At 36.0% G+C, this 17800-nt stretch overlaps 1 protein-coding gene across 3 annotated transcripts in view; it reads right to left on the bottom strand.

The window, feature by feature from the left end:
• LMLN (leishmanolysin like peptidase) overlaps positions 1–17800 on the bottom strand; it is an 87699-nt gene that overhangs the window by 47460 nt on the left and 22439 nt on the right. For all 3 annotated transcript variants that reach the window (XR_010405960.1, XM_045903029.3, XM_064573506.1), the window contains exons 7-11: positions 16973–17078; positions 13558–13652; positions 9097–9214; positions 7640–7747; positions 3679–3755 (exon numbers count right to left, since the gene is read on the bottom strand). Coding sequence is in view for 2 of the 3 variants with exons in the window: in XM_045903029.3 (XP_045758985.2) it covers positions 3679–3755; positions 7640–7747; positions 9097–9214; positions 13558–13652; positions 16973–17078 (504 nt within the window). In the remaining variant the exon portion in view is untranslated. The remainder of the gene's footprint in view (positions 1–3678; positions 3756–7639; positions 7748–9096; positions 9215–13557; positions 13653–16972; positions 17079–17800) is intronic.

Consider the following 17800-nt stretch of genomic DNA (forward strand, 5'->3'; position numbering starts at 1 on the left):
TTGTCTCTCTCAGATAAATAAATAAAATCTTTAAAAAAATAAAAAATAAAAAAAAATAAAATCTAATTTGTCTGATATAAGGATTGCTATCCCAGCTTTCTTTTGATGTCCATTAGCACGATAAATGGTTTTCCATCCCCCTCACTTTCAATCTGGACGTGTCTTTGGGTTTAAAAAGAGCCTCCTACAGACATTATACTGATGGGTCTTGCTTTTTTATTCAATCTGATATCCTGTGTCTTTTGATTGGGGCATTCAGCCCATTTACATTCAGAGTAACTACTGAAAGATACAAATTTAGTGTCACTGTATTACCTGTAAAGTCACTGTTTCTGTATATTTTCTCTGTTTCTTTCTGGTCTATGTTACTTTTCGGCTCTCTCCTCACTTAAAGGATCCCCCTTAATATTTTTTGCAGGGCTGGCTTAGTGATCACAAATTCTTTTAGTTTCTGTTTGCCCTGGAAGCTTTTTATCTCTCCTTCCATTTTCTTTTTCTTTTTTTTTTTTAAAGATTTTATTTATTTATTTGAGAGAGAGAATGAGGGAGAGAGAGCACATGAGAGGGGGGAGGGTCAGAGGGAGAAGCAGACTCCCCGCTGAGCAGGGAGCCCAATGCGGGACTCGATCCCGGGACTCCAGGATCGTAACCTGAGCCGAAGGCAGTCGCTTAACCAACTGAGCCATCCAGGCGCCCTCTCCTTCCATTTTCAACGACAGCTTTGCTGAATAAAGTATCCTTGATTGCATATTTTTCTCATATAGCACCCTGAATATATCATGCAGTCCTTTCTGGCCTGCCAGGTCTCTGTGGATAGGTCTGCTGCCAGTCTAATGTGTCCACCCTTGTAGGTTACGGACCTCTTAATTTGAGCTGCTTTCAGGATATTCCCTTTTCTCTGAGATCTGCAAGTTTCACTATTGTATGTCAAGATGTTAACCTATTTTTACTGATTTTGAGTGGAGTTCTCTGTGCCTCCTGGACTTGAATGCCTGTTTCCTTCCCCAGATTAGGGAAGTTCTCAGCTATAATTTGCTCCAATATACCTTCTGCACACCCCTTTCCTCTTCTTCTGGGATCCCAATTATTTTAATATTGTTTCGCTTTATGGTATCACTTCTCTCTCAAATTCTCCCCTTGTAATCCAGTAGTTGTTTATCTCTCTTTTTCTCAGCTTCTTTATTCTCCATCATTTTGTCTTCTGTATCACTAATTCTCTCTTCTGCATCATTTATCCTAGTTAGAGACTCCATTTTTTATTGCATCTCATTAATAGCCTTTTTTATTTTGACTTGATTAGATTTTACTTCTTTTATTTCTCCAGAAAGGGATTCTCTAGTGTCTTCTATGCTTTTTTCAAGCCCATCTAGTATCTTTATAATTGTTATTCTGAACTCTAGTTTCAACATCTTACTTATGTCCATACTGATTAGGTCCCTGGCAGTCAGTACTGCCTCTTGTTCGCTTTTTTTAAGGTGAGTTTTTCCATCTTGTCATTCTTGCAGAAAGTGGTCACTTTTCTATTTGTAGAATTGCAGCAATTCTTTTCTTAGATTTCCAGCTGAGTTCACAGGTGTTCAGAATGATTTGATAGCTATCTAGCTGAACTCCTGGAACAAGACTAAGGTCTCTTACTCTGCTATCTTGGACTCTTTGATTCTAAGAGTTTTATAGTTTTGGTCTTATATTTAGGTCTTTGATCCATTTTGAGGTAATCTTTGTATATCATATGTAGTAGGGGTTTATTCTTTTGCATGTGGATATCCAGTTGTCCCAGCACCATTTGTTGAAAAAAAGTATTCTTTCATCATAGAATGGTCTTAGTACCCCTATCAATGTCTTTGCTCTTAACCGTTATATATGTATGTGTGTAGTTTGGTCATGATATGTATCTTTCTTATGTGTAAGATGGTATACGAACAAAAACTTCTAAAGAACACTGTGAAAAGCCTTTGGGCAATAGAAAGGACCATTTAAAATGCAGTGAGACAGATAAGAAAAAACTACTATAGTAATCCAGGCAAAAGATAATAGTAGTGGTGACCAAAAAAGTAGACAGACTCCAGGGATAGAAGAGCTAAAAATCATGGAAGACTTTTGATTGATTGGATGTAAGAGGTGGGAAGAGGGAGTTGTCAAGGATGATTCCCAGGTTTCTGGATGGATAAATAATAATGTTTTTTACTGAGAGAAGCAACTTAGTTAACCTACACCTAAGTCTTATGGATTTATGAAAATTAATTTCCATGTCTACAACTTTAAAATATTGCCAGATATTTAGAAACATCTGGTCATGTTACTGTTGTGTTGCCCCAGAAAAAGGAAAAATGCTATAAAAATCACCAGTGCCATGATTTCACTAGTGACTCACACACTCACAGTGTTTCTGTAACATATTGGTATCTTAAAGAAACTAGCATTGTTTATAAAAGGGCTATAAATAGGTTGTTAAACAGAGCAGCAGGACCACTTTTGCCGGCCATTGCTTGACCAAAAGTAAATGGGAAAGAGTTATAATGGTACTACAAGAAACCCAGTGTTTTCTTCTTTCTTTTCAAAAATATGAATTTCCCAACTTGCTCCACTAAAAGCTATGAGAAGCAATGATAACCTAGTAGCAATGAACACAGTAGGTTGTGGTTTTTTGTTTTGTTTTGTTTTATTTTTAGGTGGGCTTCATGCATGGGATCTAGTCTCCACTAAATGCAACCAGTGATCCTTGGAAGATTGGCTGATGTGCAGATCTAGGATAGGGTGTATGCCCATCAGCCTGGCACATCCAAAAAAAGGACGGAAGGAAGCTATCAAAAACTAGTGAGTCTCGTCAAAAGAACTCAGGAGCCCACAGAAAAAGACTCCCATTGGAGTCATTTAAAAACAGTATTCTACTGCTTTACCAAAAGTTCTACTGCTTTAAAAACCAGGAATCTACACATCATCAATTTCATTTACAACTTTAAAAACTTGTTTAGATTAGTCTTTCCTTTATATTAGCATGGTCTCTATTCATTAGAAAATAAATCTTACGGGGCGCCTGGGTGGCTCAGTTGGTTAAGCAACTGCCTTCAGCTCAGGTCATGATCCTGGAGTCCCGGGATCGAGTCCCGCATCGGGCTCCCTGCTCGGTGGCGAGTGTGCTTCTCCCTCTGATCCTCCCCCTGATCCTCCCCCTCTCATGCTCTCTGTCTCCCATTCTCTCTCTAAGATAAATAAATAAAATCTTTAAAAAAAAAAAAAAGAAAGAAAATAAATCTTACAATGCCTGGAATTTTGATCTATTCATTATTATACCTCAGGGCCTCAAAGATTTATTGAATGAATGATGGAGTTGGTATAGGTAAAGATAGTTAACTGCACAAAATTCAAATATTTTACTTCAGTGTAAAATATATTTTCTTTTTTTTTTTAATTTTTTTTATTTGTGAGAGAGAGAGCACGAGAGGGAGGAGGGTCAGAGGGAGAAGCAGACCCCCCACTGAGCAGGGAGCCCGATGCGGGACTCGATCCCAGGACTCCAGGATCATGACCTGAGCCGAAGGCAGTCGCTTAACCAACTGAGCCACCCAGGCGCCCCTAAAATATATTTTCTTAAGCTAATATTCATTTCATCTTAATATTAACTTAATACTCATTTCATTTTAATAAACAATGCATATAATATTCTCACAGCTATCTTACCCAGTATCTTCCATTAATGCCAAAGTGATTCGAGAGAAGACTCGGTTCTGGGTGTGAGAGCCAGTCATTGCTTCATTCTGAAAATCAACAGATTTTAAATTAGAAGACTAGGCCTCCTGAAACTCCCAATAATTTCCGTGATTACTTTGATGTATATGTAAAATGTCTCAAGTGTGGGCACTTGGGTAGCTCAGTTGGTTAAGTAACTGCCTTTGGCTCAGGTCATGATCCTGGAGTCCCGGGATTGAGTCCCGCATTGGGGTCCCTGCTCAGCAGGGAGTCTGCTTCTCCCTCTCCCGCTCCCCCCTCTTGTGCTCGCTCTCTCTCAAATAAATAAATAAAATCTTTAAAAAAAATGTCTCAAGTGTGAGAGGCTGACTTACTCACTTAAAGTAGTGAAATACATAAGCCTTCTTTAAAATGACAACAATGAAGCTTAAAAAAAGATCTGCTTTCTGCCTTAAACAAAACAATTTCCTACAATGGCAGACAACCAGCATTTAGAACTCTGATGAAAATGAAGATAAATATATAGAAACAGAAATACTGCAAAAATTTTACGCTATCTAGACAAAAGTAAATGAGTGGTTGAGACAGATGCCCATAAAATATTGGAAGGGATGGTTATTTGCCTGATTAACAACAACAACAACAAAAATGCTTTTATAACCCTTCAATCTTATGGTCACAGAAATATACATTAATATGCAAAACAAGTATCACAGAATCATAGGATCAAAGAAGTTAGATGAGGGACCTAAAATGTCATCAAGGTCTACTATCTACTCAGTGTTTTAATTAATATCCTAAAAATCCTACAACAGCTCTGATTATTCTTCAAATCCTTATGCTAAATGCTGGATGGTCACCTTGAGTACTTTAAAATCATTTAAAAAAGGAGTTCAAGGGGGCACTTGGGTGCCTCTTGGGTGCCTCTTGGGTGTCGGTCTGCCTTTAGTTCAGGTCATGATCCTGGGGTCCTTGGATCAAGCCCCACGTGGGGCTCCCAGCTCAGTGGGGGGCCTGCTTCTCCCTCTCCCCACCCCAGCTCGTGCTCTCTCTCTCTCTCAAATAAAATCTTTAAAAAAAAAAAAAAAAAGTAGTTCAAGGACACAAAGTTGATTTCAGAGAAAGGCAGCTCTTAATGAAATTAATACTCTCAAGTCTCTACTGCAGAGTAAATAAATTTTCGTGTGTGACTAATCTACAGTTATCTAATGGGAATCACTTGCGAAAACTGCTTAAGGAAAATTAAAAAACTGAAAGTCCCATGAGAGAAACAAATATAATGTGTCTTCCATAAGTTTCTATCACTATTGCTTTATGGTCACCTGGATAAGAATAGTCAGCACAAGCATTAATTTTACTCTTTTGTAAGCCATAGTTTGGAACCTCCCCATGTGCACTGACTCTTATGAGGATTCCCTTACAGAGATCTGGAAGTTATGTCTATGGAACTGTTAAAAAAAAACATATATTAGTTCTTATTTGGAACATAGTACTTCTAAGCCATGCTGGTTCTTATGCCCTCTGTTATGGCCTTATGCTCCTGTATTTGACCTGGAAAGGGATAGGGGAGAGGCATGGATGCCCCTAATCTGCTGTGTGGAGCACAAGAGAAATGCCTGACTTCTACCATACTGCCATGCTGCATGTTCTTTCTTGTATCCTTCCAAGTGAATCTTTTTTCAATGTGGCCTGTTAGGTCTTGTGAGCTTGAATGCTTGTTTGGTTGAACTTAAGAATACCCACTGGAATGCTACTCCTGAAAGGGATCACAGATATAAATAAATTCCTCATCACAGCATTTTAATATTTTTAATTTTTATTATTTTTTAATGATTTTATTTATTTATTTGAGAGAGAGCACGAGAGGGGGTAGGGGCAGAAGGAGAAGGAGAAGCAGACGCCCCACTGAGCAGAGAGTCCGACGTGGGACTCAATCCCAGGACCCTAAGATCATGACCTGAGCTGAAGGCAGATGTTTAACTGACTGAGCCACCCAGGTGCCCTATCACAACATTTTTAAAATAAAAAATTTAGGGGCACCTGGCTGGCTCAGTCAGTAGAGTGTGCGCCTCTTGATCTCAGAGTTTTAAGCCCCATGTTGGGGGTAGAGATTACTTAAAAATAAAATCTTAGAGGGATGCCTGGGTGGCTCAGTCGGTTAAGCGTCTGCCTTCGGCTCAGGTCATGATCCCAGGGTCCTGGGATCAAGTCCCGCATCGGGCTCCCTGCTCAGCAGGGAGCCTGCTTCTCCCTCTGCCTCTGTCTCTCTCTCTGTCTCTCATGAATAAATAAATAAAATCTTTAAAAAAAAAAATTAAAAAAAATAAAATCTTAGAAATAAAATAAAAATAAAGAAAATAAAATAAAAAATTTAAAACATAGCTGTTCATTAACACAGGACTATTGTTAGAGTCATATAATACTATGTAGCTGTTAAATTATGTTGGTTCATAATAACTTGTCCTTGGATTTTCCTATTCTGTGCAATGGAGCAATGGCAGCTAAATATAAAGTACATTAGGACAGCTAAACACAGCAACAGAGGAATGCTGTACTGTGCATGATGCCCATTCACTCCATGTTCTTCCACTTGCTTCAATATGGCCAGAGGCTCTGTTTTAAAAGTGATTATTGCATGACTCCCTCTAATTTTGTACATTTTACTCTTGCCCCCATTACTCAATTTATAGTCTCCCTTCCAACTACCATTGCTTTTTGTTGTTGTTTAAGGTAAAGAAATATTATAGTAAATATAGGAGCTTCTTTATTGGAGATATGTTTAAAACTGAGCTAGTACTTTTATTCTGAGCTACTACTTTTCTTAGTGGTATATTATTTGTTTTTTCCATGAGTCTTGTTATTTTTACTTATTTAAAAAAATATTTTATATATTTTTTTATTTGACAGAGAGAGAGAGAGAGAGAGAGAGAGAGCACAAGCAGGGGGAGCGGGAGAGGGAGAAGCAGGCTCTCCGCTGAGCAGAGAGCCCAACACAGGGCTCAATCCCAGGACCCTGGGATCATGACCGGAGCAGAAGGCAGACACTTAACCAACTGAGCCACCCAGGCGCCCTCAAGTCTTGTTATTTTTCGTGTTCAATTTTGAAGAAAGAGGTTTTTTAGGAAAGCATACATTGCATTACAGCAGGAGCCCTGTACTGCTTGGCAAGATGTCTAAGATACATTATTAAGTGGAAAACAGTTGCACAAATATATGAATCCATTAAAAAAACAAACTGTGTTGGCATGTGTATCTCTACATATATATAATATTTCTGGAAGGATATACAAAGAACTTAAATAGTGATTACATCTAAAAGTCAATCTGGAGCGCTAAGGGGAAAAGGAACTTTAAGTCACGATGTTTTTAGGTTTACATAGGGTCCACCTTACGGAAAAGAAAGGGAAGTGAGTGGAAAAGAGGAGGACTTATTTCAGTCACTGCCTATCAAACATTGTAGTTTTAAAAAGAGGCAAGAAGTTAAGTAACAAACAAACAATAACCAAGGAGGTTGGTTAAGATTCATTCTAGTTCACTATTGACCTGAACTTATTAATGAGAAACTGCTTGTTAAGAGGAAAAACAGAACAAGAAAAAGAAAAAATTTTACTTTATAACCCATTATACTGTTTGAATAGCTTGAATAAGAATTACTTTTTTTTTTTTTAAAGATTTTTTTTTTTTAAGATTTTATTTATTTATTTGACAGAGAGAGACAGCGAGAGAGGGAACACAAGCAGGGGGAGTGGGAGAGGGAGAAGCAGGCTCCTGGCTGAGCAGGGAGCCCAATGCGGGACTCGATCCCAGGACCCTGGGATCATGACCTGAGCCGAAGGCAGACGCTTAACCGACTGAGCCACCCAGGCGCCCGAATAAGAATTACTTTTATTAAAAAGGGAATTACTTTTGTTAAAGAAAAAATATGTCTAGTAAAATTTAAAAATAAACTGACCTCTAATAACCGCTTTTCCCAATGATTGAGCTCAGTGCCCATACCACCTTGATTTTCGAGTTCCATTCCCTCCAGAATTGGACAGTTAAAATGTTTTCGTGCTTCATCCTAAGAATCAGAAAAAAATAAATAAACCCTACAGAAGTACGATAAGCTAACGGCAGATTCTTTATCTAATATAAATATAATAAAGTAGCTGTTAAAGAATTACTTTGTTGAGAAGTGAGAGAACATCTTTTAAAAATATGGCTTTTAATATAATTAAATATTTTGATACTATTACACTCTTCTTTGCTAGTAAATTACTATTTCTCTTAATATGTTTTCCTCTATTTGAAGATTTTGGCTTTACGTCACATGTTTCAAAAAGGCTACAGACTAACATGATTGCCATTTGTAACTATTATATCAACAATGTTTTTAATGAAGGTATAAACTGCTCTTAGTATAGATATAGTCCTTGAAACAAAAATAAGTTCTTCATTAGAATACAATTTTGCTCATTTGGTTTTTTCTGTCCTTTGGTTAGAAATTTCCAGTGATGGGAAATATCCCAAGAGCTGTGCAAAAGTTCCGAAGACAGGGGTGCTGGCTGGCTGTCAGTAGAGCATGTGACTCTTGATCCTAGGGTCATCAGTTTGAGCCCCACGTTGGGGGTAGAGCTTATTTTAAAAATAAGAGAATGGGATGGTTAATTTTACATGTCAACTTGGCTAGGCCACAGTACCCAGATATTTGATCAAATATTATTCTGAATGTTTCAGTTAAGGGTGTTTTTGGATGAGATTAACATTTAAATTACTTTAAGTAAAGCAGATTACCCTCCATAATATAGACAGGCCTCATCCAATCAGTTGAAGGCCTAAAAAGAACAAAGACTGACTTTGTCCAAGCAAGAAGGAATTCTGCCAGCTTACTGCCTTTGGACTCAAACTGTAACTCTTCCCTGAGTGTCCAGCCTGCCAGCCTTAGAGATCCTAAGAGGTACGAGAGTAGAGGAGCACTGGCTTAAAGCAATGAGTAAAATGGAGCCATGAAAGTTATTGACAAATTTCAATTTCTTCAGATTTCTCTTGGCTTGTAGCTTTCCTATACTGCCTTTATATTATTTTTCTTATTATAGGTTCTGAAATTTAATCTTAAGTTCTTTTTTTTTATAGATGTATTTATTTATTTTAGAGAGAGAGACAGTGTGCATGAACAATTGCGAGAAAGGGCAGAGAGAAAGAGAATCTGAAGCAGACTCCACACTGAGCACAAAGCCCTATGTGGGGCTCGATCCCACAACCCTGAGATCATGACCTGAGCCGAAACCAAGAGTCAGACACTTAACCAACTAAGCCACCCAGATGCCCCTAGTCTTAAATTCTTTAACAATAATGATTAGTAAAGAAAGAACTATAAGAAAGGAAAAGAAAAGATGGATCAGGAAAAGAAGAAGTTGGGTTAATACGTACGACAACACGAGGTGTTACTAGAAGATACACAGTGTGAGAAACGATCTTATTATCTCGAACATTCCATAATCTCTCCACTTTTCGAACTACTTTATCACTCCACTGATATAGTCCAAGACTGCAATTAAAGAATAAAAGACAGTGATTTTGCAAATTCACCACAACTTTAAATAGTAAAAGTGTTTATGAACATCAATATGAAATTAAAATATTTGAGTTTACTAAGTACCAAGTCCTTGCAAAGTACTTGAAATTTTCTAATTTAATCTTTTCAACCTTATGAGATTATCATCACTATTTTGCAGATAAAGAGACAGAAGTTTGGAGAGATGAAGTAACTTGCTCAAGTTCACATAGCTAATACTTGGTTCAGATGACAATGAATTACTTCCTTTTAACAAATTTATTGGATAAAACGAAAGCAAGTCCAGAGACATATCCAAATAATTAGGAAACTTAATAAATAACAACAAAAATGGCATTTTAATTTAGTGGGAAAGTATAATTTACTTAGTAACTGTGCTGTAAAACTGGTTATCTATTAAGGAAAAAAGTTAAATCCCTATTTCATCTCATATACAGAAATAAATTTCAGGAAGATGTCAGCAAAAATGGCAGACCTCTGAAAATTCTCTGCAATGAGCAGAGTGGCAAAATGCCTAATCAACTTTTTCAGAACTTTGAAAATTAACTAAAGACTTGCAGCAATTCAGAAAGCATTTATTTTTTTAAAAAATGGAAAAATTCAGTAAGAACAGCAAGTTTTGTGGCATTTTCCCATGCCCTCTCTCCAGTTATGTGGCAGCCCTGAAAACTAAAAGCCCACAATCATGAAAACCAGCAACCTGGCAACCACTACAGAGGGGGCAGAATGTGGTTGACTGGAACAATGCATTTTTAAAAAAAAACCATAATCCAACTATGTTTATAAGAAACACAGTTCAGACTCAAGGACACAAAGAATGTAAAAGAATTAAACAGATGTACCATGCAAACAGTACTCAAAAGAAAGTTGGAATGGCTGTGCCAATATCAGACAAAATAGACTTTAAAACAAAAATTGTTAGTAGAGACAAAGAGGGACATTTTATAATGATGAAAGGGTCAATCTACCAAGAAGATATAACAGTTATAAACATATATGTACCTTATAAAAAAAAACCCAAAATACATGAAGCAAAAATAAATTCCAAATGAATTAAAGCTATGAAAGTAAAAAATTCAAATAATAATTTACTAGAAGACATTTAGAATATTTTTATAATCATTGGAGGGCAGAAATTTCTTAAGCAACAGAAGAAAAAATAGATGAATTTAATGATAAAATTTTAAAATTTTTTGTATGAAAAAATATGATAAATGAAATAAGTAAATGGGGTAAATATTTGCAACAAACTCGAAAAAGGATTAATATCCCTAAATTATAAAGTACTCTAACAAAATCATTAGAAGAGGAAAAATAACCTAAGATTGGCCAAAAAACATACACAGGCTGTATACAAAGAGAAAATTCAAATGGCTGAAACCTTAGCAGTAGTCCTAGAAATACAAGATACCATCTTTTACCAGATTGGCCTAAAAAAAAGATCTATACTATCCAGTACTGGTAAGGTAAGTATTCATATATCATTGGTAGGATATAATGACATCAATTATAATGGACATCAATTTTGTCTTTCCCTATAATCCATATTATTTTTTTTCTGGCTTTTTTCCTAGATTACTTCTATCATTAACCCTATGAATCTCTTATTTTCACCAATAAAACAGAATATAAAGAAGCTATATTTTTCCCACTATTATTTTATGGAAATTTTAAACACACACAATGTTGACAGAATTCTAAAGAGAACACTTGCATAACTGATAACTATCACTTTGATTCTACAATTAATATTTTGTTATATTTTCTGTGTCATATATCTGTTCATCTACCCATGCCTCGAAGATGTTATTTTTTTATTAGTTTATTTATTTATTTAATTTAGATGCAATTAGCCAACATATAGTACATCATTAGTTTCAGATGTAGTGTTCAATAATTCATCAGTTGTGTGAAACACCCAGTGCTCTTCATATCACGTGCCCTCCTTAATGCCCATCACCCAATTACCCCATCCCCCTACCCACCTCCCCTCCAGCAACCCTCAGTTTGCTTCCTATAGTTAAGAGTCTCTCATGGTTTTTTCCCTCTCTGATGACTTCCCATTCAGTCTTCCCTCCCTTCCCCTATGATCCTCTGCACTGTTTCTTAATTCCTTTTATCTTTTTCCATGGCAAATTAATGTTTAACCACCCATAGTGATCAAAGGCAGCAAGAAAATAAACAGCTTTTACCTTATTTTTTTTTTTTAAAGATTTTATTTATTTGAGAGAGAGGGAATGAGAGAGAGCGAGCACATGAGAGGGGGGAGGGTCAGAGGGAGAAGCAGGCTCCCTGCTGAGCAGGGAGCCCAATGCGGGACTCGATCCAGGGACTCCAGGATCATGACCTGAGCCGAAGGCAGTCGCTTAACCAACTGAGCCACCCAGGCGCCCCAGCTTTTACCTTATTAATAACTCCCAATATCCTCTTCACTATCTACATTTGTTTTTTTTTTTTTTTAAGATTTTATTTATTTGCAAGAGAGAGAATGAGAGACAGACAGCATGAGAGGGAGGAGGGTCAGAGGGAGAAGCAGACTCCCTGCTGAGCAGGGAGCCTGATGTGGGACTCGATCCCGGGACTCCAGGATCATGACCTGAGCCGAAGGCAGTCACTTAACCAACTGAGCCACCCAGGCGCCCTCACTATCTACATTTCAAGACAAATAGTTTCTCCAGATACGGTAGGGACAAATTCAACTCTTCATATGTTATCAACTGAATTTCCTATTATTCTATTATCTCCATTTATACGTAAGATTTCCTGCTTTTGAGGAATATCCTGAATACAAGAAAGCACTGCAAATTATCAGCTTAACAATAGTTCTTCTGTGTGGCTATCTCTCTCCTCCTTACCTACATCACTATGCAGATGATGTCTATCTCACCACTTAATGTTTCCCATAAGACCACAATTCTTAGGAAAGACCAGACCTTCCTACACAACCAAATGAACACAAACTATCTAAGAAGGAAAATATCTATTTCCAATTAGAATTTGTTTCTTCACATGTACTCTAAAAAATATTATGATGAATAAAATATTATCTGCTTCAGTATTTAATTCTAGCTATTTTAATAGAAATCTCTCTAATTAAAGCAAAATATACACAAAGTGAACAAAGTTTTTATTTTTTTTATTTTTTTAAAGATTTTTATTTATTTATTTGACAGAGAGATAGCGAGAGCAGGAACACAAGCAGGGGGAGTGGGAGAGGGAGAAGCAGGCTTCCTGCCGAGCAGGGAGCCCGATGTGGGACTTGATCCCAGGACCCTGGGATCATGACCTGAGCCGAAGGCAGACGCCCAACCAACTGAGCCACCCAGGCGCCCCAAAGTGAACAAATTTTAAGCGTAAGGTTTAACTGTTTATTTCACATCCATATACCACTAATCTGATAAAGGTAGGGAACACTGTCAGTACCCCTGGAAGCTTTCCTTGTGCCCTTTCCCAATCTATACTCAACCTGTATGCCATTTAACAGCTTGGCCCTTCAAGTAAAACCACTTATCTTCCTTTTATCATGGCTCTTTTTTAAATTCCATACGAACAGATTGACTTCTTTTGCTCAACATTGTATCTGTGACATTCATATATGCTACTGCATGTAACAATAGTATGTTCTTTATTAGTGCCTAGTTTTTAATTATATGAATATATCATAACTTATTTATCCATTCTTCTATTGATGGATCTTTGGGTAGTTTCTATTTTTTGGCAATTAATTACAAAACTGCCACGAACATTCTTGTGCATGTCTTTTTGTGGACATATCCTCTTAATGTAGAGATTTGTTTTTTATATAAATGTATGCAAATAGTTAACAGTTCTGTGATTGATATGCTATAAAAAATTCTTGATAAATTTTTTTTAGTGTTAATATTATTATTTTAGGCTCTGAACCTATAGATTGCTACTAATATGCTATACTAAATACAGTATCAGTTCACATGCAAATATTGCCATGAGAGGCAAGAATTATTAATAAACCAAAATATAACCAACCCACATTTTCCCATGGCCTAACTATACTGTATGGTAATACAAGTTACAATGTGGTGGAAAAGAGCTCTGCTGGCAAGAAGAGTCCCAGCTCTTTGGGCAAGTCACTTAAGTTTTCTGCATCTTAACTGCTTCATCTTTAAAATGAAAGGGTAATGCTTTCATGACCTCTTTTATCCTGTTTTAATAGCTACAGTTTTTTTAGGCTAGCCATGAAGCCACTATTATTTATGGCACCTAACATGCCATGATTCTCAGATTCTAGTCTTAGCACCCTTCTAAAAGAGAAGAACAAGAACAAAAATAACAAATACCTATAATTAAAAGGTGGGAGACCATCTGCAAATCTTGAAGTTAGAGGATTTCCATCTTTATCATGGTAAAATGCAAATAGACCAGCAGAGAATCCCTATAAAAAAAGTTCAAAATGCCTCAATGTGAAAAATATCAAGTCTGATTATACACATCATAACACACTGCTATCAAAAGAGAACAAAAGCACCCAGCCAATACTTCTACAGGGATCTGCCATATATTGGAATTGGACAAAAATTCGGATTCCATCTTATGAATTTTAAATTTCAATTACTTGAGTAAGTGAAGAAATCCAAAGTAATAATGACAACATGCTTCTGGCACTGCCATAAATAAGGAAATATATGTGTTTAAGAATGTATTTATCAGTTTATCCTCTTCACACAAACTTACTACATAAGCTGTACAATTGCATCCAGGGAATGTTACCACTAAGAACAATTAACATAGTTTAGAGTAGGGGGTGGGTAATCAAGTGTGCTCCTAAGCGCGCTCATAAAAATTCAAAATCTTTGATCCTGAAGTCCACATTTAATATATATCTGTACTTAACAAGACTGGAAATGTGTTTGTGTGTGTACACTTAGGAAAAAATAATGGAAACATATATCAAAATGTTAGCTGTGGTTCTCTTGATGGTAGGGTAATGTGTAAAATCACTTATATCCCCCAATTCTTTTGCAATGTGAATTTCTTATATTTACAGTCATAATTTAAATACTATTTTTAATAAGTCTTCAATTTTAATGACATAATGGATACTTCACATAAAGTTTCCCATTCTCTATCCTTCCCCTCCCAAAATAGATGAGAAAATGGGGACACACACACAAAATGATTGCCATTGATATGTCCTATTTCATTAGTGAGATTTCCTTTCTTGCTGTCTTTCCTAATCTAGTAACTAAAACAAAGCACTTTTGTAACTACTTTTTTATGTATGTTTTGCACACTGAGAATATGCTCATATCTAAATAATTAACAACCACAAATGATCACTTAATTAACCAATTTCTTTGGCAAATTTCTTTGCTTACACAACTGGGGCCTCTGTGTCATTCAAGGCTTGCCAAAATGATTAATGGAATCCAGGTTATTCTTTTATTCCTGAATTTCTTCTTCTTTTTTAATCTCTGAAGATGCAAAGGACACTTAATTGAGTCACCTAAGAAAATCTGAATAGTTCTTTAAGAAAACCTGAATAGTTCTTAATATACAATTCACTGAAGTCATACAAAGCTTAAAATAGTATAATTTGCCTCATCCTTTATAATATTGTAAATACACATTTTTTTCCACTCTATCAGCTTGAAAATTATTCTAAACACACATCTCAGAAGGCTTATTAGGTATTCAAAGCACCACAGGTAACTGTAATCGATAGCTATGAGCATATATAATTTCATAGGGAATCTCTGTTAAACATACAATTCTTACCATTGTCCAGGATGGTTTTTGAGACGTAAGCTAATATTTAAAACTTCTTAGGTTTTTACAATTTTTAAAATAATTCAAATATACAAAGTAAAACAAACAAAAAAACAAAACACAAAAAACAAAAAAAACCACCCCCAAACTTATGTATCTTCTTTAAGGGTATTTAAGATGTTAGTTTTACCATATTTTCTTCAAACTTTTAAGAAATAAAACACTGGAGAGTAAATATGGCTGAAGCCCCATTACCTAACCCCCTTTTCCTCCCTCTATTCCTAGAAGTAACCACTACCTTGAAGTCAATGTGCATAACTTTCATACATGCTTTTACAGTCAGTGGTATCTAGTTTTTTTTTTTTTTTAAGATTTTATTTATTTATTTGACAGAGAGAGACCCAGCGAGACAGGGAACACAAGCAGGGGGAGTGGGAGAGGGAGAAGCAGACTCCCTGCTGAGCAGTGGGGCTCGATCCCAGCACCCTGGAATCATGACCTGAGCCAAAGGCAGACGCTTAACAACTAAGCCACACACAGGTGCCCCAGTGGTATCTAGCTTTAATTTGAAATTCCTTGACAGCTAAAGTAAGTCTGAATACCTTCTTACACATTTTTCAGTCAATTGGATTTTTTCTTCTCTGAATTGCCTGTTCATAACCTAATTTACCTCATGCCTGGGACCTCAGCATTCATGTTCACTTAAAACCTGTTGTTTTTCTTTGTTTCTCTCAACATCAAGTATCTATAGTTTTTATTTCTTATTTTTTTAAAAAGATTTTATTTATTTTTTAACAGAGAGACAGCGAGAGAGGGAACACAAGCAGGGGGAGTGGGAGATGGAGAATCAGGCTTCCTGCAGAGCAGGGAGCCCGATGCAGGGCTTGATCCCAGGACCCTGGAACCATGACCTGAGCCCAAGGCAGACACTTAACGACTGAACCACCCAGGCGCCCCTATAGGTTTTAGATCTTACTTAGAATGATCCTTGTGTTTCACCTCAATTAGCAGGTTCAGCTTAATTTTTTAAATAAAAGACAAAGAGATAATTCATTTTAGAATCCCCTTACTTCAAGGACATAAATGCTGTCTGGTTACACTGGAGTTTCACTGAGTTATTCAATGCTGATTTAAAGACAGGCAAGGTCATACATGACAGCTCACTAAGTAAGACTAATAAATAATTGCCACTAATTTTATTATACCTTACTATTTATAGCATAGTGCTAGGGCATTTCTATTTTATCTTACTTAATCTCCAAAAAAAAAAAAAATCCACTCTAGTATGTATTACTATTATCTTCATTTTAACAAATGAAAGTGAGGCTTACAAAGGCTAAATAATTTACACAAGATCCCAAAGATTTTCAGTGGTAAAGTTAAGAAGATTCACACCTAAATCTGTGTAATCTATTCTCTCTCAATTACTGCATTTTACTACTATCTATTTTCTAAATACATAAATGGCATCAAGAGAACATTTCCTAGGGTCTTAGGTAACTTTATTTAATTTTCTGTACATATCATAAAAGTTCACTATTTTGGACAAATTAGGGAAAAGGAAGGGGAGGTTTGAATCAGTCAGTATATTTAAATTTTAGAAAGCCTAAGCAACTCAAGAGGTCTTTTCAAATCAGATCTCTGTAAAAAATAAGAAAGATCTAAAACTAGCATTATCAATTATCACTTTAGAGGAAAGTGAATTTTTCTAAATTACTAAGTTTTTTTTTTTTAAAGAATAGTAATCATTTTCTCAAAACTCCTATTTGCCCAATGAATTTACTTGTTTAATTAATTTGGGTAGTATAACTCAACCTAGCCATTTTCTTAATCATTAAAAATTCTCTATTGGCAGAGGCCTAATCATCTAGGTTTTACTGACATATATCTAAGAATCCAAAACTTAACATATACATCAACATGAGAGCATAATAAACAGAAAATCGAAGCACAAAGAAAAGAAGAGGAGTTAACAGCAAAATTTACCAGGGCATGAATAATCTCATGTTTTACTGTGGACAGCATCCCAATAAACTCCTGAGGCTGGGTAGAGATCATATTTGGACACAGGTTAGCATATCCTGCTATTGGCCTGTTAAAATAGACATTGAATTTTTTATTATATTCCAGAAAAATACGTATTATGATATTTACTAACCTATACTTTTATCTTTTTCCCCCCAAGTTTTTATTTAAATTCCAGGTGGTTAACATACAGTGCAATATTAATTTCAAGTACTAACCTATACTTTTCTATAAAACATTGACAAAGGTAAGAAAAGTCTTTGCTAAATATCAAACGTCATTTTGTACCATAACATCTAACTCACTGTCTTACACCTTCAAGACATCTACCTCTGTTTTCCTATGGTGTGGCTCATTAGCACCTGTCCTCACAAAAGGAAAGTTAATATAAAGTTAATTACACCTCAGTGTGAATTTATAAAATATGTTCATATATATCAAAAGATAAGAATGGACTCAGAAACTTAAATTCTAACACTGGTTTACTTGTAAAATCCATTTTTTACTTCAGCATTTCACTATATTTATAGGTCGGTGGAAAGGGAAGCTAGATATACAATAGGACAATAAGCAAATCATTCAGGTTGCTCAAGCTTCTTATGCCCATCTTGCTGATTTTGCAGACAGATTGCCCTAACATTGCCTTCATTTGCATACAGATATTTTTTATCTTCCCATCATCTTCTTTCATAGTCTAAACTTTCTAGAATCTACACAATTCTATCACTTTCTAAGCCTAGAACCTGAGAGTCCAAGAGCTGACTATCACCTAGCGTAATTCAGTCAGTT

This window comes from Mirounga angustirostris, unplaced genomic scaffold (genome assembly GCF_029215605.1).
Source record: "Mirounga angustirostris isolate CCGP_5_RB_7025 unplaced genomic scaffold, mMirAng1.0.hap1 SCAF_1, whole genome shotgun sequence".
In the NCBI taxonomy this organism is placed as follows: domain Eukaryota; kingdom Metazoa; phylum Chordata; class Mammalia; order Carnivora; family Phocidae; genus Mirounga; species Mirounga angustirostris.